The sequence below is a fragment of the Equus quagga genome, chromosome 3 (assembly GCF_021613505.1).
Source record: "Equus quagga isolate Etosha38 chromosome 3, UCLA_HA_Equagga_1.0, whole genome shotgun sequence".
NCBI classification, from domain to species: Eukaryota; Metazoa; Chordata; class Mammalia; order Perissodactyla; family Equidae; genus Equus; species Equus quagga.
The window spans coordinates 137,726,291-137,749,201 of record NC_060269.1 but is presented as its reverse complement, the minus strand read 5'-3'; the positions used below and the strand labels follow the sequence as shown (position 1 = coordinate 137,749,201).

General features: G+C 38.5%; 1 protein-coding gene across 1 annotated transcript in view; it reads left to right on the top strand.

The window, feature by feature from the left end:
- LOC124236894 (cytosolic beta-glucosidase) overlaps positions 1-22,911 on the top strand; it is a 104,845-nt gene that overhangs the window by 29,196 nt on the left and 52,738 nt on the right. Inside the window, exons 2-4 of the mRNA XM_046655860.1 lie at positions 6,051-6,278; positions 16,153-16,949; positions 17,721-17,844. Of these exons, the coding sequence (XP_046511816.1) occupies positions 6,051-6,278; positions 16,153-16,949; positions 17,721-17,844 (1,149 nt within the window). The remainder of the gene's footprint in view (positions 1-6,050; positions 6,279-16,152; positions 16,950-17,720; positions 17,845-22,911) is intronic.

The following is a 22,911-nucleotide window of genomic DNA, read 5'->3' as shown; positions in this document are numbered from 1 at the left end:
TAGGTCACTGATCCTCTGTTTATGTTTTGAGTTTTTTTCTTTCTGTGGTTCATTTTGGAAAGTTTCTATTGCTATGTCTTCAAGTGCACTAATCTTTTCTTCTACAACGTTCAATTTGCTATTAATCTCATTCAGTGTATCTTTCATCTCAGGCATTATAGTTTTTATCCTTAAAGTTCAATTTAAATTTTAAAATTAAAAAAATTTAATTAAAAATATTTTTTTAATCTTCCATATCTCTACCTACTTTTACGACTGTATTTATGAGTGAGATTGGCTTATAATTTTTCCTTTTTTGTAGTGCTATTTTCTGGTTTTGGAATCAAGAATATTCCAGCCACATAAAATGAGTTGAGGAATTCTTCCTTTTTAATTTTCTGGAATAATTTGTGCAAGAGTAGGGTTTTGTTTTTTAAATGTTTGATAGAACCCAGGTTAATTAAAATTTCCCATTATGGGGATGGACTTGTCAATTTTGGTTTTTAGTTGTGTCAATTTTTGCTACACATATTTTGGAACCAGATTCTTAGGTGCATACATATTTAAAAGAGTGTTGTCATTATTTAGTGACCCATATCATCTCCAGTAATACTGTTTTTCCTTGGAGGTCTTTTGCTTTTTTGGGGGGGGCAAAGGGACAGGGATATCTTTTTCCATATTTTGACTTTCAATTTTTCTGTATTCTTATGTCTTAGGCGTATCAGTAAAGAGCGTATGGCTGGATTGTTTTTTTTTTTATATCTAGTCTGACAATCTTTGTCTTTTGAGGAGTTTAGTCCACTGACTTATATTGTTATGAGTGATAACTTGTATCTTGTCCTACCATCTTATTTTATGCTTTTATTTTTCTTGCCCTTTCTATGTTTATTTTTCTGATTTTTCCCTGCCCTCTTTTTGGTTTATTTAGTTTTCCCCAGCTGGCATAATGGTCAAGAATATCAGCTCTGGAGATCAACTGTCTGAGTTAGAATTTCAGCTTTAGTGTGTACTAATCTGGCCAAGTTACTTACCCTCTTCATTTCTCAGTTTCCCTATCTGAAAATGGGAATAATAATGGCAGTTACTTCACTGTATCATTGGGAAGGGTTGATATATGTAAAATGCTTAGAGAGAACCTGCTATAGACCTTCCTATGGATGTTTTTATAAATTCCATTTTTTTCTTTAAGTGCCTACTCTAGAAATTTTGACCTGGATACAAAAATGTAATAGATAAAAATGTCCATATCTTAGGTCTCCTTCTGAACAATATAAGAACCTCCCACTTTTGGTGACTTTGTCTCCTTTCTCCTTGTCCCACAAGGCCATTAAAATTAAAGCTTAGTTCATCTGGGTTGGCAGATGCTCTCAGGACAAAAGCCTGCTTCACTGCTCACTTATGCCTGTGAATTTCCTCTCTCACTTTGTTTTTGGGTTACCTAACATCCTGCCAGATCAATGGTGCATTTAGAAGTATATTTCCTATGTTTCATCCAGCGATTGTAGCTGTTTAAAGGATGGCTCAGGGTATGTAGTCCACCTGGACATGGTAGTCTTGTTCATCAAAAAGGACAGTTATACTTTTAGAACATGGACAAAATTGCAGCCAGAGAAAACCCCTAATGAACAAGTGAGTTAATATCATTCATTCAGCAAAATTTACATTAAGGTGTCAATAAGTACCAGCCACTATATATTTTTTTAATCAAAATTTCTATGATAGTGGTAATTTTCAGTTCAAATTCTAGTTTCTCTCTTTTTTTTTTAAGATGCAAACTAATTTTTTTTAAGGTACACTTTTTTTTGGTGAGGAAGATTGGCCCTGAGCTAACATCTGTTGCCAATCCTCCTCTTTCATTTTTTTTTCCTCCCCAAAGCCACAGCACATAGTTGTATATCCTAGATATAAGTCATTCTAGTTCTGCTACGTGGGATGCCGCCACAGCATGGCTTGATGAGCAGTGTGTAGGTCCGCACCCACGATCCGAACTGGCAAACCCGGGCCATGAAAGCAGAGCTGGCGAACTTAACCACTATACCACCGGGCCAGCCCCTGTAGTTTCTCACAGAAATAATGTTGCTTAGATATGCTTCATCTAGCTAGTATACATGTAGAATGAGCTACTTCACATAAGTACATTTTTCTGTTAACCGACATTTACCTTTTAAAATTGTCAAAATTTGTTTTTGGCACTATAGAAGGAGTGCTTCCCAAAATGTACGGATTGTGGTGTGCCCTTCTTAAGCCTTACAGATTGAGTAGCATGGGCATCAGTTGACTCTTCCTTCATCACTCAGAGTCGTTATTACTAAGTGCAGTTCAGTGGAAGGACTTAGGCTTCAAGATCAGGCAGATCTGGATACACATCTCGGCTCTGCTACTTGGTAACAGTGTAAATTTAGATAAGTCTCTGATTGGTGATGTGGTGAGGCCTGCTGGTACTGGCTCACCAGGGCCTGTTGTTAAATTTTCAGCAATTTTGTGAGTTGATTCTTAAACACAGCCATTATTAAAAATTAAATTATGGAAACTTACAAGTAGGTGCTTTATCTTAAAAACAAAGGTAACAAATACTCCAAATCATTAATTCTTAATTATTTTATTACATTTTATTATCTATGCCCTTGAGGTGATTTACATTTCTTGTATCTGTAGAAAATACTATATAATGGTGTAGTACTGCTTATCTTTTCACAGCTCTGTTTTCAGTGCTATCTCATTGTTTGCTTGAAATTAGCTGTGATGGAAGTATTTACACCACAGAAATCGGCAAGTGCTACAAGTCAGTATTTGATTTATTGTTTTGTTAGTTGTCTAGGTCTAAGAAAATGTTAAAGAAAATGTTAGTAATGCAGACTAAACTTAAAAGTGTGTCATGTCTGTAATTGTTAGATCGTGAGTAGGACAAAACATTTAAGGAAATATTCTTTCAGTGTTTGAAAACTATTATCCACTTCAGCAAAGAACTGGCTCATGTCCCTGATGAACAGTGAAATTCTGGTACATCTTGGTTGTTTTCCTTTCATCTTGCCTGTTAACTTTAGCAAAAATATCAGCCAACATTCATGTGAGAACTACACACATTTGTCAGGTTGCAAGTGTAGGTCGGCTACTAAAATAAAAGTTTGGCAAAAATCTAAAAGAGCGTTCTATGAGGATCAATTGGCCATACGGAATTTACAGAAAGAGCGTTGCATGTTATTATTTGGAAATTGTATATTACAAATCCCTTATATCAATAAAATTTATAACAAACGTGTACACATATAAGTATATATATATTTTTTTAAACATATAGCCAGTTACTATTTACTAGCACATCACTGCCTAAGTTCTCTGGGATCAAACTTCTCCATTTATTAAACATTATCTGAAACTATGAGCACCGTACTTGACCAAAATTGTGTTTTAGTGTTCATGCCTGTTTTATTCTAAGATTGAACACCAGAATTCTTTTTCCTCCATGCCTCTAAACCACATATATATAGGTATAATTTGCGAGCCATTGGAATATATAAACCTTTTTGCCACTATGTTACATTGCTCCAGAGCACAATACTTTTTAACATGCACGACTTCTTTGTATAGGTATGTAGTATCTTACCTTGGTATCAGTGGTCATGTTTGCTTTGTTACAGCTTATCCTTTCAGCAGTCTCTCCCATCTCTCCATGATTCCTTCCCATAACTTATTGCTTATGCTGCCTTTTTGTTGGACTAGTGACTATATTTAATCCTGTTAGAATTGTGCACAAAATACGAGTAAGTAGATGCTGAATGAGGACCTTAAAGACCTTCCTATAATTGCCGTAGTCTACTTTACTCCAGCTGTGACCTCCTTTCTTATATAAAAATCACTATGAAATATTTTATGCATATAAGAAGGACTTTGAGTAATAATAACAATAATAATAAACAGTCCCTCCACACACATTTTACCCAGTTTAAGAAATGAAACATGAGATGCAATCACAGACACCGTATACTCCTCTCTGGTTCCATTTCCCCCCTTTTTCTCCCCAAAGGTAACCATTAGCCTAATTTTATTATTCCCAGGCGTGTTGCCATATGTTTACCTCATATCTATATGTTCAGAAGAACCACGGATTGTTTTACATATTTTTAAATACACAAAACATGATAAACATATTAGATACATATTCTTTTTTAAATTAGTAGACTTTATATTTTAGAGAAATTTTAGGTTTACAGAAAAATTGAGCAGAAAGTATAGTTATTATATAACCCATTCCTTCAGTTTCCTCTTCTATTAATATCTTGCATTAGTGTGGCATATATGTTACGATTGATGAATGAATATCGATATGTTATTAACTCAAGCTCATAGTTTATGGGTTTTGACATATGTATAATGACATGTATCCACCACAACAGTATCATACAGAATAGTTTCACTGCCCTAAACATCTTCTGTGCTCCCTTGTTCATCCTTGTATACATTCTTTTGAATCTTGATTTTGTGTTGTTGTTTAACATTATAGTTTTCAGGGTGTCTTAGTCCATTTGGACTGCTATAACACAACCACAAACTGAGTGGCTTACAAACAACAAACATTTTTTTCTCACAGTTCTGGAGGCTGGAAGTCAGAGATCAGAGTGCTAGCGTGGCCAAGTGAGGCCCTCTTCTCCATCACAGACTTCTTGTTGTATCCTTACATGGCGAAGGAGCTGGGGAGCTCTGTGGGGTCTCCCTTATAAGAGTGCTGCTCTCATTCTTGAGGGTTCTACTCCCATGACCTAAGCACCTCCCAAAGGCCCCACCTCCTAATAACATCACACTGGGCATTAGGATTTCAACATACGAATTTTGGGGTACACAAACATTCAGACCATAGCAGAGGGTTATCTGTGCTCTGATTCATTCACTTTAACCGTTGATTGGTGTTTCCTCTCTATGGATATGCTTCAAATTAATTATCCGTTCTATTGTTGATAGGATGTAAAGTGTTTCCAGGATTTTGTTACTATAGACATCTCTTTCTCAATAATCTCATATACGTAATCTCTTTGTGAAAATATATTAGTGTTTCTCCATGGTATGTACCTAGAAGAGGAATTAGGGAGTTAGGAGATTTTTAAAATTAATCCTTTATACCATAAAATGGATTCTAACTACTATTTGAAACAAAATTTCTATGTGAACAGATATTCCAAATCTAATGCGATTTTTATTTTCTGTTCCTCTAATGTGCAACACTGTCTCTTACCTCTGGGTTAATAGGATCCTAGCTCTTCTTTTCTCTATCCCCCTCACTCCCTACTTCGCAGCAATTCACCTTGATGATCCAACTTTTTCTTTAGGTTTCTGTCTAGAAGTCACTTCTGTAAGAGACCTCTGACTCTGGCCCACATCTGGATAAACACCCCTCCCTGGTTTTCTTGCAAGGGCTTTTACAGTGGCTGTCTTGCAATTGCCTATAACTAAGTTCTCCAAGATCAGAAAGCACAGCAGAGTTCATCCTGGTATCCCCTGTGCTCAGCACAGAGCCTGACACATAACATTTGTTGAATTAATGGAGGTATGAATGAATGACTATAGGATACCATTACCATGTCAGCAATGGCAGAAACTAGCACCTCCCCACAATAATTGCCATCACAATCCCCATCGTCAGATAACAGGAGAATAATGCTCAAGTGTAGAGGGCCAAAGATAAGTTTCCAAGACCCCATCATGCACATCAAGGACAAGGCATGTCAGTCAAGGCTAGGAGAAATGTTTACAAGGAGGAGATATTTTCAACTCAGACATTCATAAGCTGGGGCGTGCCTCTGTTTACCAGCTGGGACATCTTCAGATAATGAACCATGAAAGCCTGCTATGTGACGGCACTATGCAATAATTTTTCATTTGCCACCAGTAAGCTTCAGAGATCAAGGACAGCTAAACACATAACCCACTCATGCATGTTATTTTAAAGGCATATTTTAAAGTTATAAATATGGTACATTGAGTTAACGAGGTATGTCCTTTTGCCGACAAATATTTACATTCCACATCTGCCTCTTGATGTCAAGAGTGTAACCATTTCATTTTCTTCTTTTTCTCAGGAGGCTGGGATGCAGATGGAAAAGGCCCTAGTGTCTGGGACACATTCACCCATCAGGGAGGAGAGAGAGTTTTCAAGAACCAGACTGGCGATGTAGCTTGTGGCAGCTACACTCTGTGGGAGGAAGATTTGAAATGTATCAAACAGCTTGGATTGACTCATTACCGCTTCTCTCTTTCCTGGTCACGTCTGTTACCTGATGGGACGACAGGTTTCATCAACCAGAAAGGCAAGTGTTTCTTAAAAATAGAAGGTTGCAGCTTTAATTCAAGGTTATTGCTGCAGTCTGGCATAATTAATCCAGTATGCTATTCTGCAGTGTAGCTTTGCAATGGCAAGTTTTTAGAGTGATCACAGGATAAATTTTTTGAAATGGGTTTGCACTAGCTTTCTCAATAATATTCCAGTTTCCTTTAACCAGAGATCTTTGTTGGGAGGGGGGAAATAGTTGGGCAATGAGGGAGTTGGAATAAGTGTTTTATTTCTGTAAGTAAGATGTTGTTTGAGTGTTAACCTGAAGGTGAATTTCCAACAGTTGTGTATTTAATTATTTTCAGTTGTGTTACACTGTGGTGAGTATGAAAGCCCTGCAGAACTTGAGAAGATTCTGAGCTTTTCAATTGGACATGACTTAGTGGAGCTAATTAACTAGCACAGAGGTTAGCACCAAGGCACCTGGAGTCCACTTACTTGGGGTTGAGTGCCAGCGACATCGCTCACTATCTGTGGAAGCATCTCTTGGTGCCTCAGTTTCCCCATAACTAGAAGGGGATACTCTAATCGTCCCTACTTCAGAGAATTATTGGAAGATTAAATGAAATAATCTTTGTAAAACGCTTTACACAATAGCTAGTATATCATAAAAGCATTCAATAAGTGTTAGCTATCATTTGTGTCATGCCTTGGAATTAAAAAGACTACAGCTCTATTTGAAAGTCTGTTACTAATGAAGCATTTTACATACGTTTTCTAAAAGGTGTAATTATCACGTTTTACAGAGCTGTATGTCCAAATCCAGACATTTTGTAAATGGTGGATCTGGAATTTAAAGCTAAGGTCTGGCTAGCTCCTTCCACACAACAAGGTTGGCCAACAATGACCTGAGGGCCAAATTTGGCCTCCCACCTATTTTTGTTAATAAAGTTTTGTTGCAACACAGACACACCCAATTTATTACATATCATCTATGGTCGCTTTCCCACTACAAAGGCAGAATTAAGTAGCTGAGACAGAGACCGTAGGAACTGCAAAGCCTCAAATATTTACTGTCTGGTCCTTTATGGGAAAATGTTTTGTGACCCCTGCATTAAAACATAATGCCTTCTTAATAAAGAACCTTTATTGCTACTTTGTCCTGGAAAAGATTTCACGCCACTCCTAGGGTTGGGACCAGAGGAGGCAAGTGAGGTGCCTCAGTGCACAGTTTAAGGAAGTGTTTACTCTCAGGGCTCACAAGTGCAAGATGGGCACTTGCAGGAGCCTGAATGAAGACTCCTGCCTGCCTCACCATACTGCCAGCCTGAAGAGTCCTCATTGATACTAATGGTTTTTTCTGAATAAGTTGTCTCATTTCCTACATAGTAAGAACAACCTGTGATAACAATTCTTTGGGACAATTGTGCACTTCCAAAGCTCATTTTATGTAAGATGGGGTAATCTTTACATTGTGAAATGGAACCATAACCCATGGACCCATGTATAGCATATGGCCTTGAGTAGCCTCCCCAGATAGGGACAACACAAGATTAGAAGGTGCATTGCTTGATTCTAAAGACATTCGTCCCTGTGACTAACTGCTGGTGGTTGAATGTCTACTTTCTTGACATCACTGGCTGGTTTTATTTTTTGACTTCGAACATGAGTTAATTTGTTGTTCAGTTTAAAAATGAACTCATAATTTTCTACCTTCCTAATCCATCATCTGTACTTTCTCTTCTCTCTGGCACCATCATACTCCTAAGATCTAAAAACTAAGAGTAATCTTTGAATCTTCTCTTTTCTTTGCTTTCTACATCTAATTGGCTGCTAAATACAATCTATTCTGCTTATGTCTCTTTAACTTCTCCCTTCCTAGCCATCTTCTCTGCCCCTGCCCTAGTTTAGGTGTTTACTATTCTCATCAAGGACTTTTTGATATACCCTTGACAGGTCTACCTACTGTCACTTCCTTTCTCTGTCCTTTAATCTTGTACAAAATGCCACCACAGCAATTTCTCTAAAGCTTTGCCCAAGTCATATTGGCTTGCATCATCTCCTGTTAAAAACAAAGCAAGATAAAATTTTTTTCAGTCACTTCAAGCCTCAATGTACAGTCTACGCTCCTTCATATATCATTCCAGGTTTTATTTTACTTAGCCATAACTCACCTCTGAAGCATTACAAGCTGGAATTCCCCCATGCGTATGATCCATGCAGTTCCTCCACGCAATTCCCTAAGCACACAGCCTGCTGCTTATTAAACATACTGTGCAATTTGCCAGCTTTGGAGGAATTTTCTTATATTCTCCCTCCTGCCTGGAATGGCCTTTCCTTAACTCCCAACTGTACCTGCTGAATGTCCATTCTCCCCTTAAGGCCTAGCACAAATGTTTTCTCTTCTTTAGAGTCTTCTTCTATTCCAAGACAGAGGATAGTTTTTTTTCTGTTCCCACAGGACTTTGTGAAGCTTTTAAGGTATTTCTCACCTTATTGTATCCCATGCTAGACTGTGAGCCCCTTGAGTTTAATTCAATTCAACAAATGTGTATTGCGCGTCCAGGACTGTGCTGGATACTCATAACATAGATATAAGAGAATCCCTTGAATTGCCTACAGTGCAATGGGCAGATAATTCTGCCTTGTTCACCCCTGAAACCTAGTCCAGTGCCTGGCAGGGAGGAATTCAGTACATATTTACTGAATTTAACTGAATTAGGTCAATGACAATCATTAAAATCACTCTAAGGGAAGTCATGGTGTGTTTTATCGAGCACGTGGTGTGTGTGGTTCCCGCTTTTGCTGATCTAAGGCTCCTAACAGCCCTATGAGTGAGGGGGTGCTCAAAACAGGGAAAATAATGGTAATCTGGGGTGTAACCTGGGCGTAAATTTGCCAGGCTGATAAACTTAGTTGGGGCTGAGTTCGACCTGGGTCTGTCTGGCTTCAAAAACCTAGTATCTAGTCTAGAGCCATTTACAACCTCAGCAAACGACATGTGCTCTCTGAGCTATGACTTCCCTGTTGGTAAAATGAAGTGGAGGCATTACATCAATAAAAACATTTCCACTTTTCTAGTCTGTGATCCCAGAAGTTTGGAATTTTCACTGAGCTTCCATTTGGATGGTAAACAACAGAAAAATTAAACAAACAAACAAACAACCCACCAACTCATAATATAGGTCCGTAAGCCCTTATATGAAATTCTAAAATCCAAAAGGCTTTGAATACTGAATCTTTTTTAGCAAGTTTAGTTCTAAAATTAATTTGGCAGCAAAAGCTGGCCTGAATTGATGTGAAAGTTTTTATCATCTCAGTTTATTCCACTTGGTGAGAATATTTATCTGTTTTACTAGAGAAATATTAAGGGACACTGACCCAGACCTATGGGGGATGTTAAGCTTAATAGATGGTATTTACTCTGGGTTTCCTTTCTAAAATCCCCAAATTCTAAACACATTTGCTGCCAAGATTTTCGGATAAAGAATTATGGACCTGTACCAATATGTCAACACATCAAGCTATTTAAAACCAACTTAAGATACAGAAGTTCATGGGGCACACTGTAGATCAGTAACCCAAGAGCAGGGTAGCAGAAAAGCTGGAGGTGGGTGGCCATGGGAGTGGAGTCATGAGGGCCTTCTAAACAACGTGGAGAAATCACTCTTGCATATCTCACTTGGGGATCACATGCCCCCAACACTGAGCTTTCTGCGTTTGGCCTCAGCTTTTGTAAAGCCATAGCTGATTAATATTACAGACTTTCCATGAACAAGAGGGCACTGGAGGTGCTTCCAGGAGGCAGAATTTCAATAAGCACTTGCTCGCTCTTGTGCAGTGATCTGTTGAAGCAATTGGAACTGTTTTAACTTAGAAAGGCCATCATTTGTTTTTTCTGTTTAAACATTTTCTCAAAGAGCATGTAAAGAATAAGAAAATACTTGTCACTATCTTTTCCAAGGAACTCCCTATTTTAAAGCTTGATTAGAGGACATTTGGAAACTTGTAAATCCTGTGTTCCCAAACTGGAGGAATATTTTACAAAATGGAATTCTTACACAGCCTTTCTCTTTCAAATGTCAAGTTTTCGAGGTTTAACAAGAAGAGATTGATCTGGCAGCTGAAATCACATATTTCTGTATTTCTCAGCTGTTCAAGTGCATTTTCATATCTGCCACAGATGCAAATTTCAGATGATTAGTAGGAGACCCAAGTCTTGGAAATTAAAAAAAAAGAATGTTTATGCAGAATTTCTTGTTCACTTTAAGATTTAAAATATGAGGACACTTAGCAGTAATGATAGTTAAATGTGGTAGGCTGAATAATAGTCCCCTAAAGATGTCCATATCCTAATTTTTAGAAATTGAATATATTATCTTTCATGGTAAAAGTGATTTTACAGATGTGGTTAAGTTAAGGATCTTGAGATGGGGAGATTAGCTTGATTTATCTGGATGGTCCTAATATAATCACGTGGGTCCTTATAAGAGGGAGGCAAGAGGATCAGAGTCAGAGGGAGAAGATACAAGAATTCAAGCAGAGGTCAGAAAGGAGAGAAGACGTTACACTGCTGGTTTTGAAGATGGAGGAAAGAGCCATGAGCCAAGGAATGCAGGCAGTCTCTAGAAGCTGGGAAAGGCAAGGAAATGGATTCTTCTTGAGAGACTCCAGAAGGGCCACAGCCCTGCTGACATATTGATTTCAGCTCAGTGAGAACCATTTTGGACGTCTGCTGCCCAGAACTCTAAGATAATAGATTTGTATTGGTTTAGGCCACTAGTTTGCAGAAATCTGTTACAGCAGCAACAGGAAACAAATACAGGCAGTGTGCCGAGAGATCCTAGGGCAATGAGAGAAGTGGTGGTGTGAGTCCAGAGAAGAGTGAACCTAGAGAGTTATCATATATTTGACACATGGTAGGCACTCGATCAAAATTAATTCTACGTTAAGACATTTGTAGTTTGACTAGGAGAATTCCAGTTTATTTTCTGTATTGAGACATCATCTTTGCAAGTCTCAGCTACCTCCTCTTCTAAGGGAATTTCTCCGTTTCTTTGTTCTACATGGTCCTGCTCCACTCCTGGCCACAGCTGACTGGATGAGGGAAATACTCTGTGACATATAGTTTGTGTAACCTCAAAAAGATCATCTTACCCCATTCTCTTCCTCTCTCAGGGATGTTTGGAGTTGAGGAGCTGAGTGGCTGAGTTGGTTGGTGGTTGGTAGTAGGGCAGTACATCAGCTTTGGCAAGATGGGTGGCCGTTTTGAGACCATAGCAAATTGGGTGCAAAAGGAAACTGGTTCTGCGAGAAGGAGAGGAACGGGTGGGTGTGTTGAGAGAAGTTGGGATGGGAGAGACCAGTCTTTCCTGAGAGACAAAGATTTTCTCAGCTCCCAGCTTCATTTCCCTCCAGTTCCAGTTGTAATTATTTTCTGTCTGCGGGTATCTGACGTCTCTCTCATTTCAAATAATGCCCACTGCATCCCACACCAACCAGCCCCCTGCACCTTATGCCACTTTTATAGTATTTGAGTTAATCTGAGTGGGTTTCTTTTCCAAAACCCTTTTATCCAAAAAGAACTTTAACTCAAATATGCTTCATATTTTCAAAGATAAAATACAAAGAAATGGGCTTAACTGAAACAGAGGACATGGTAGTAACTATAAAAGAAGGCTATGGGAGTCTTAATACTTAAAGTAATCAATCCTGTCCTAAATATCAAGATGCAGAGCAGAGTCCAGGTAGTCTTTCAAAGTTTCAAGATCCCTAGATAGGTAACAGGTGATCATTTAAAAATACACATTAATGCTTAGAACTAATTGTTCTGAATTGTACCAATTTGATAAAGCTTAAGAACCCTTTGACGATTTGTTTTCACGAGGTGGCACTATTAATATTCCTCTTTTACAGATGAGTCAACTCGGGTATAGAAAGGCCAAGTGATTTGTCCATGACCTTTTGACTGAACTGCCTGACTCTGGAGCTCTGCTCTTAAAAACCTCACCTCACTGCATCATGGGAAAGTTTCATTACAGCACCAAATAAACTGTACAAACCAGAAGTAAAATGCTCAGTTATGAGATATTAAATATTACTTATGCAATTCTTTGTTGCTCTGCCATACTGATGAGTGAGGAACAATTTTACTTAATTTTTTTTATCTTCAATTCAACTGAGGAGTATCATGTTGTTTGAATTACATTGATTGCCATCATTAATGATTGTGCCATATCTAATGATGCTTACAAGAGATAAATCATTGATTCCTCCAAAAGTGGAAAAAAAAAAAAAAGAATCTGATATCATAAATTGGCTCCAAAGTAGGTAATTGTTAAGGCTGGTAGAACAGAGTCATCATGTTGCTGGTTCCGAAACATTAGCAAACGTGGAAAGTGGAATGTCATAGTGAGAACAGTTCAGTCTTTGGAGTGAGACAGGCTGGGTTTAAACGTTGTTTGTGCCATTTGAAACATTGTCACATTAAGTCTGGTACTCATTCTCTCTTGAGTATCAGTTTTCTCCTATGTTTATTGAGAATAAAAATGCCACCTCTTGGGTTTAGCTCTAGGATAATACAAAATGCATGACATCAAGTACATGTAGTATGAATGCAATAAATGAAAGCTGATATTATTTTTATATTCAAAGCCAATGGAAGGAGTTGGCTATGAAAACTTTAACACATACCAGTACTAGGGTGGTTCCATCATACCATCTTTAGATGCTCCATTTTACAAATGAGGAACTGTGGGCTTACAGAGGCCCAGAGATGGGATGGTGAAATGCTTTTTCATTGAGAGAGAAAAGGAAAGCTTTATAAATTTTGGTGATCGTATTAGCTTTCTATTGCTGCTGCAACAAATTATCACAAGCTTAGATGCTTATATAACACAAATTTATTACCTTAGAGTTATGTAGATCAGAAGTCAGACATAGGCTCACTGAGGTACCTCCAGGACTGCATTTCTTTCTGAACGATTATGGGAGAGTGTTTCTTGGCTCATTCAGATTGTTGGCAGAATTCAGTTTCTTGTGGTTGTAGGACTGAAGTCTTCATTTCCTTGGTGGTTGTCAGTTGAGGACAAATTTTCAGCTTCTAGAGGCCACCTGCATTCCTGGGCTCATGGTTCCCTTCTTGCATCTTCAAAGCCAGTAATGATAGATTGAGTCCTTGTCATGCTGCCATCTCTTGAGCCTCTTCTATTGTTGCATCTTTCCCACCCACTCTTCTGCCATCCCCCTTTCCTTCTAAACTCTCACGTGTGGTTAGATTTGGCCCACCTGAACAATCTAGAGAAGCCTTTCCATCTCAGGATCCTTAACCTTAATCACATCTGCAAAGTCCCTTTTGTTATGTAAAGTAACATATTCACACGTTCCATGGATTAGGGTATGGTCTTCTTTGGTGGGGGGGAGGGCAGGGAGCTTATTCTATCTACCAGTGAGTAATGGCATACAAATGAGCCTTCCAAGTATGGAGTTGTTAGGCACGATTCACAGTGTTCCAGTTTGCAAAATAAGTGAGCTGTTGTTAAAAATATGCACTCTTACAGACAACACATGACCTTACATAATTTGGCTGCTTCTTACCCTGCTTACCCCTCACTTTTCTTATTCCTCTTCTGCTGAACTATCCACTCTTCTTATGGAACTTTCATTTCCCAGAAAGAGCCATTCTCTTCTAAAAGAATGAATATACAAACAATGGCCTGACTATACGTGACAATAAAACTCTGACCCATATAAGAAATTCAGGAAGCTAATCCATAACCTCTGAAGCCATTGCCCCAGAATACTCAGAACTTGGTCAACAACTGCTAACTTCTTTAGTTTTTGCTTCCCTGCCCCTTACTTCCAACTCAGCACCAACCAGAGGAAGCCAAATATCCTCCCCAAACCAATTGCACAGAACACCTGCTTCTACTTAGTCCGCCTCCAGCTACTCCAATCAGAACACATTTGAAGTCTTCTCCCTCCCATCTTTGTTCACTATAAAGCTTTCCCTCTTCCCTGACAGCCTTTGAGTATCTGCTAAACACAGTGATGATGGCTGACTCCCTTGCTGTTGCAAGCTCTGAATAAATGAACTGTTTACAATGGGGTGGCCTTTGTTTATCTCTATACCTCCTTTGGCCTTTTGCATGTTTGTTTCTCCTTTTTCTCTTCCTGGATTACTCTTTCCTCCTTGCCTTATGTGGATAAGCTACCTTCATCTTTTGAGCACCACCTTAGATGTCACTAATGACAACAATAACAATAATAATTATTAGAATGATAGCTAACCTGTACTGAGCCCTTACCTTATGCCAAGAACCGTTCTAAGCATATTCAGTTTATCGACTCATTAAATTCTCACAATAATCATTGAAGTAGGTTTGTATTATTGTCCACATTTTGCAGATGAGGAAAGATAATTGAGAGAGAGAAAGTAACTTGCCCAAGGTCATGGAGATAGTGGTGAAGGAGTTGGGATAGATTTTAGGCAGCATGGCGCCAGAGTTCACCTTTGAAGCCATTATGTTACATTGCTTTCAGAAAAGATTTCCAAATGCCCTGAATTTTGGGTGGGTACTCCTTATATCATATGTTTAAAGAGCAGCTGTACATTATCTTTACTAGTAGTAACTGTACTGTAATTGTTTATTACTTTCTCTGTAGTCCCTACCAATATTTAAGCTCCCTAAGGTCAAGGAGGATGTTTATCTCACTTGTGTTTGTAAGTCCAGCACATAGCAGCTCTTCTATAAATGTTTATTTAAGGAATGAATACATGAATGATTGGATGAATGAACACATGCAAAAGTTTGAATATTATTTTTTTAAATTGGAGGATACTAAGTTAAAAAAAAAAAAAGGAAAGAGACCCTACTTCTAGGAAAACTTTGAATGCAACACAATTCTACCTATAAATTTATGATAATTATCCAGGAAACAATCCCTCAAAAGAGAGGACAGCTTCTCTCTTTGAGGCTTAGCTTTCCTTCACACTCTTGCACATAAAATCACATGAAGTACTCATACCAGCCTTGCCTCGGAGAATCTCTTCAAAGTAAAGATTCATTATGAGATTGGACTCAACATCTTCTTGGCATTGGTTTCTGAGGCAGAGCAACGAACTTAACATTCTTCAGAACTCTGCCACAATCCTGAAATCTCTCTCACATGCAGTGCTGGGAGAATGAGCTGAGAGCCAGGAGTGGCCATGTATTCCCAGGGACTGTGTCAGAATTTTAGAGTAAACTCTCTAGACAAGTATTCCTTAGTGTCCCAAGCCTCTAGCTAACTTTTCTTGTAACCCACATTCTGGGACAGATGATGAGCTCTTGCTCACGCTCACTGGATCTCCTTTCCTAGACTTGTGAGACTGATAGGTCTGGAGATGCACTAGGCAGTCATCTGGTTCAATTCCTTTGCTTTATATTTAATACCATTGAAATCCATTCATTCATTCAACAAGTATTTATGGATCATCTACTAAATTTCTAGTACTGTTCTAGAACTTATGGATCCAGAGATGAAATAGATAGACAAGGTCCCTGCTATCATGAGGCTTGTATTCTAGTGGGGGTAAGAGACAAATCAAGCATACAAACAAAATAATTTCAATAAGTGTGACAATAACACAATGTTGTGTGCTGGTGACTTGCCCAAATGTATCCCTTTGACAACACACAGCTTCCACAATCGTATCAACCTATCACATGTCCACTTTCTGATCAGCCAGTCTTCCTTGGAATTTTTCATGTTTCCTCCTAGCCTTTAACTGACTATATGTAGGAAGTAATAGACCTTATTTTAAATAAAAATTTCTTGGGAAATTATTCCTGATGCTTTCCTGATCCTAATTTATTGTCGTCATACTAAAGTAACTTTTCTTCTCATACTTTCTTTTTCTTTTCTCTTAGGAATTGACTACTACAACAAGATCATTGATGATTTGTTAACTAATGGGGTTACTCCCATACTGACCCTCTACCACTTTGATTTGCCTCAGGCCTTAGAAGACCAAGGAGGTTGGTTGTCAGAGGCAACCATTGAATCCTTTGACAAATATGCCCGGTTTTGCTTCAGTACGTTTGGGGATAGAGTGAAGCAGTGGATCACCATAAACGAGCCTAATATTTATGCCATGCTGGGATATGAGCTTGGCATATTTCCTCCTGGTGTACCTCACTCAGGAACTGGAGGTTACCAGGCAGCTCATAACATGATTAAAGCTCATGCCAGATCCTGGCACAGCTATGATTCCTTATTCCGAAAAGATCAGAAGGGTATGGTGTCCCTATCAATTTTTGCTGGCTGGGCAGAACCAGCAGATCCCAACTCAGTATCTGACCAGGAAGCTGCTAAAAGAGCCCTCTCTTTCTGCTTGGATTTCATTGCTAAACCTATATTTATTGATGGTGATTATCCTGAAGTTGTCAAGTCCCAGGTTGCCTCCATGAGTAAAAAGCAAGGCTATCCATCATCAAGACTTCCAGAATTTACAGAAGAAGAGAAGAGAATGATCAAAGGCACTGCTGATTTCTTTGCTGTGCAATATTATACGACTCGCTTAGTCAAATACCAGGAGAACAAGAAAGGAGAATTGGGTATTTTGCAGGATGCGGAGACTGAAATTCTTACAGACCCATCTTGGATAAGTCTGGATTGGGTCTATGTGGTGCCATGGGGAATACGTAAACTACTGAAATACATTAAGGTAAATGCACAATTTGTTTGTGTCCATGTATGTCCAAATAGGTGGAGATGGGAAGACAGGCAGACATATATGAATGTGTGTATAAGAACGTGAAAAAAGAATGATTTTAGGCAATAGCATATACATTTGTTGGCCGGGGGAGAGAAGATTAGGATTTAAATTGGTGAGGGGTAACCAGCTGATAAAGGGCTTCAAAACCGTGGTCAAAGTTAGGATGCACTGTTAAAGTCAGTTATGGCCATAAGAGTAGCTGGGACATGGTTTTCAGACTGGTACCACAACTGTGATTATTAAAAGATGCATTAAGGGTTGAAATAGCTGGATCCTTTTTGGGTCTCTGTTATTCTGGATGATAGCCAGATAGCTGAAATTAAAATTTCAAGGTATCAGTTTTCAGAACCCCTTCTGTGGAGGGATAGAGAGTGTGGCTGCTGGAGGGACCAAGGGGTTAAGGAGCAGTGACAATCAGCAGATGCTGATGGAAGAAAGATATTTCTGTCTTCTCATTATAATAAGAGTCATTTGACTGTCTTCATGGACATTTGCACAGTTTTGCTTTTCCATTGTTAGTCATAAAAGGTCAATGCGTGGAAAATTAAGTTAATAGGGTCAGTGCAATTCTGATGAAAACTAGTTTTGGAGTTGTAGCTTAGAGAAGATAGAGGGTAATGCACCTGATTTTATGACCCCTCTTTTTTTTTTTTTTTTTTTTTTTTTTTTTTTTTTTTTTTAATGTCTGTTTGGAATAAAACTTCTGCTCTCTTGTTCCAGGATACTTATAATAACCCTGTAATTTACATCACTGAGAATGGATTTCCCCAGCTTGACCCTGTATCTCTTGATGACACTCAGCGCTGGGAGTATTTCAGACAGACATTTCAGGAACTGTTCAAAGGTACCATCTGAAATGATGAAAGATCAATTGTGCAAAGTTAATATAATTTTCCCATGTGTCTATTTGCATTCAGCAAAGACCAATGATTTTGAAAGCTGAAATTCATGTAAATTAGTGTAAAGCCATGTAATTAAGAGAAAGGAGAAAAAGTATTTAGGAAAGAGGAAGGTGAGGATGTTGGCCTAGCTTCAACCTTCTGAAATTTCATCAAGTAAAAAGTGACCGTCTTCAGCATGTTGTGACTCCTGGGTGAAGGTGACATGAATAGAAGGAGTGGTGGCTGTTGGGAGAGAACATTAGTTATTACAAAAAGATTAGCATTGACCAACTACAGCATGCTTATTTGCATATTTTAATATCCTAACTACCAAGAAACGAATTGACAGAATTTTTAAAGGCCCCAAATTGAGCATGTGAGCAATAAACCTTAAAGTGGTATCACTTTTCGATCAATGTATGTTTCATTTAAGCTGTAACCAGGCAGCCCAGTTAGGAGGAGTTTTTTCGTCATACAGAATCTGTGAAGTTTGTTTCAAGACAATATTATTCTGGTAACTGCTTTTCCTCCATGGAATTCTATTCATATTTGAAAACAAACGTGAAGAAATAATCTTTAACTGATAACACACGTTTCTACATCAATTTCCCCCTTTTTGCCAACACTTGGAACACTTTTGATTTGTAAATTTAATTTCTCCTCCCTATACAGGAATAATATCATAGCACCAAAATCCAATGCATAATGAGACTTTCCATGTCCTCTGTTACCATGATAGACATACTTCTCTCTAATCATTCTGCTTGAAAGGTCCTGGAATTATTCTTTCCAAAATTAATTGATATTACACTGAAATCAGCCAGAAGGAATTCTGGAAAGCGACACAGTGGTCTCTTTCCAAAACCTAAAATATATTGACTTAATCCCTTACTCAGGCCTGGAGTTTATCGGCAGAGGGCAATTGGATTCCTGTAATTTGATCCAAGTGAAGTAGTAGTTTTGTATTACACACAAAACAGATTCTTCCTCTCGGTGGGAATACACGTTCCGGTAAGAAATGGAAATCTCTAATTTTCTGAGATTCCTCCCCACTTCTCCCTGTAAAGGACCTTATTCATAGTTAATACACTGATGTTCCCAGCTTCACCTGAGAGAGATGTAAGCTAGTTACCATCAGGCAGATTTATAGATTATAAAGGGACCATAAATGACTTGTCCAAAATTGTTCTGTATATTTTTGAGAAAAGAGAAGAATAGAAACTGGCTTTCTTCATTCCCAGCTTGGTGCTCTGTTTACTGCTAACATATAAGGATATTTCATTGCTTTTTGAAATAGTTGCAAATACTTTACGGAGTCCCTTAGATCTTTAACACTAAAAACTCGGTAGTGGACCCACAAACTAAGACAACTTTAAAGACAGAAAAATAACTGAAAGTAAGAGTGGAAAATGTGAGAAGGTTTGAGTTTCTGATGGATAAGAGGGGAAAATAGGATTAGGAACAAAAATCTGTTTTTCAACTTGTTGAATTTATATTGTGCCTTTAAATTGATGGAAAAAGTATCATGCACTTAAAACATTAATTGTTCACAGCATCTATATTTTCTTCTGATTCTTAACATTAGATGATCTATATTCATTGTAATTAACACCTAATGCTGTGTTTGTTTTGCTTTTTTAAAAAAAGTAGCCTTTCAGAATGTGCAGAAATCTACATATTGACCAAAAAACCCCATACATAAGTATATCTATTCTGGATGGGATACAGTGTTAGTTATTTTTCATATATTGTTGTAGTAGACACCAATTCTTTGCTCTGTGGTGAAACTCTCTTTTCTAATAATTAACCCCCTTTCTTCTATGAAATAGTCCCCTCCCCCTATCCTCAGGCTTACCACAGGGACAGCCATGTAAGTAGAATAAAATACTGCTCCTTATCAACAGATAATTGATTTTCTAGATATAGGCACATGACATGAGCTGGGCCAATTTCAGTTCTTCCTTGGGATTTAGAACTTGGACCAAACAGATTGTTTATCTCTTAGCCTGGATTGCCAGAGGGATGTAACTCTGTGGGCCATTGGTGGCTATGTTCTGCCATGTAAGCTTAGGAGCAGTGAGAAGGGGAGACGCCTCTGCAGCAAGGGCATGGGGACAAGAAACAGGAAGAGCCTCAGGATGGCACTTGAGCCTCTAAATTCAGTTTTTACTCAGACCCAGCTGCAGGCCTGTTCCTGAGAGACATTACTTTTACTTATAATTCAAGTGCTCATTCTGCTTCATCTGATTCTAATTGGTGCATAAAGAGTCTTAATTGATATAATCATCTCATTTCACTTTCAAAACAGTGAGATGAGGTCATTGCTCCTATTTTACAGATGAGAAAACTGAGTATCAAAGAGGCTCAGTCATTCGCTCAAGATCACAAAGTTACTAAGTAATATTTCCTGAAACAAGGCAGAATATCGGTATTATTGTTATTACTACTATTTTGGTGTTTGATAAGATCTGTGAGTCCAGGGCTTTCTGACTCAGGGTGCTTGCTTGTCCCACCACACAGAACCTCCCCTCACTTTTGGTACTCTGGGCTTGCACAGATTCTTTGGAAGTGCTTCATGCTGCCTCTGCAAGAGCCCACAGGTCCTATGACCTTGGACAAAGCTCAGGCTCTCCATATCCTGCCTCTCATGAGAGGAGCAGAGAAGAATTTACTAATCGATTTCCTGAGACTCTTCCAAGTTAGCGCTGATGATCTGGATTGGTGAGAGCTTTACTAGTATAAAGCACCCTGTGAACAATTAAAAATAATAACGGGCCAAGGAAGACATTCATGGGAAGCACTGCAGGTGAGAGCCCGCCAGAACCCAGGGAGTCAGATGGATGATGGCTTTGTGATTGCCACGAACAAAGCCTTTCCTCCAACATCACGTCCATGGACAGGCACATAATGACACTATAGTTGGATCAATGGCGTCCGCCTGGAGGTCTTACTGATCTCTTCAGGCAAAATCCCACAGCATTTAATAGAGCACTAAAAAGAAAGCTAATGTTTCTGTTTCCTTTTGGGAAAGAAAAAAGAAGAGAGAAAAATGTCATTTCAAGAAAAAAAAAGGAAATCAGCTAATGCCTTTTTAATCATTGTATTATTTAAATGCATTTAAATAGGTTGTGTTTTAATTAATGTAGATATAGATAAGAGAAAAACAACACACAGTGAACACAGCAAAAACTTGAAATAACATATAACTAGGCTTGCACTCCAGCTCTGAAAATTATTCAGTGAGGGGCATCTGGCAAATTGTTCAACCTCCCAAACTCTTAGTTTGTTCATCTATAAAAGTGAGATGACCCTTTCCCTGGCAGCATTGGTGGAAAGACTCTGTTTAATAAGCTATTTTGCATAAACGCCCCTTAGCAATTGCCGGGCACATAGTAGGTCCTCAACCAATGGTAATAATTATTACTATTACCAAATGCACACTTAAGAATACATTTATCACCACAAGCTGTTTTTTTTTTTCATTTCTCCCCACCAAGTCTCAAAGTTACCACACACTCTTCCCCCATGTCTGCAGGTTTCTCCATCATTCTTTTGGGGGAACTTCTGAATGAGTGTTGTAACATTGACTCTCTGGCTATTTATGGTTGAATACTGTGGAGGAAAAAGCACCCATGACCTCCCTCTATTCATTATTTCCACCAGAGAGCTTGCCAGAGTAGGTGAAAAATCAAATCATCGGCAGCAGAAACAACTGTCAAGCAACTGGGTAGCTGGAATTTCTCTGCTACATGAATTTTTGTGTAAGTTCCAGAAGCAGTCATCTTCAAAGAGTTAAGCCTTTCTCACATCATATGAATCTTTATTATGTTCATAAAATTTATACCAGTTCTTGCTGCTCCAGAGCCAGCAGGCAAGTTTAAGTTCATATGTAAACACACAAAAATGGATACCTCAATAATCGGAATGCTGCTGGGGAGGTAGGAAGTGTGTGAAGAAGGGAAGGTTATTCCCAATGGGAAATACTCCATCCATGACCTAAATTCTCCCGAAAGGGGATCTGAGCCTGTTCCTCGTACCTACCTAACATATGCCTGCCTTTCACTTGGCTCTTGCTTTTTACTCAACCCAAAATGCCATGTTCTTTGCCTTCTTCCTGGCCAAATCCTCTTGTTTGGAGTATATGAACTTGCTAAAGGTCAGACAAGACATGGGTTTGAAACCTGGTTCTGCTACTTACAAGCTCAATAATTTAAAGAAAATTCTTAAACAGACAACATTTCAGTCATCTAATCTTTAAAATGGGAATAATAAGAATACCTATCTTCTAAAGAGTGGTGAAAAATGAACAAGATAATACCTATAAAGCCTAAGTACAGAGTTTTTTGTATTTATGTATTTTTGTATGATTTTTGGGCACATTACAAAGGATTCTGTAAATGATGGCTCATTTTTGGGGGGTTCTGTGAGCCCTCTGAGAGCTAGAGCTGTATCTTTTTCAAAATTATATCTTTAGCCCCAAGCACCATTTCTATTATACAGTAGGTGTTCTACACACGTTTGTTGATTTTGGTTGTGTCTATCAGAGAAGAGTTAGTCAACGGATAATGAGAAATAAATGATTAAATGATTGGGAATTGTATTTTCTTTCCCTAAAGAAATATATCCCACATAGAAAAAAAAAATGCAGCCTTCTGGAAAGTTTTTGAGCCAGCCAACTTTCTAGTCAGATCCATGCCTGAGTTAGCACAGCAGTAGATGATTGCAGAGAAGGTTTGTTAATGACCAGCTTTAGGCTTTTAATGACAAAACCCCTCAGCAAGATGTCATCGAAGTTATTGAAGACTTCACTGAAAGTGTTGAAGCTGATGCATTGTAACAGGAAGGTTATAAATCTTGCAGCTTGGGTATACCACTAAGACAAGATGCTGAGCACAGAATCACCCTGCTGTTGTCTGTCAGCATTCTCCCTCCCCTCTCTTCTTCCCCTTCCCGTGGAGAGCTGGTAAAGGAGAAATGCATCCATTTCCCAAAGTAGTGCAGACCTGGCAGCCACCTGCCTATGCCAGTTG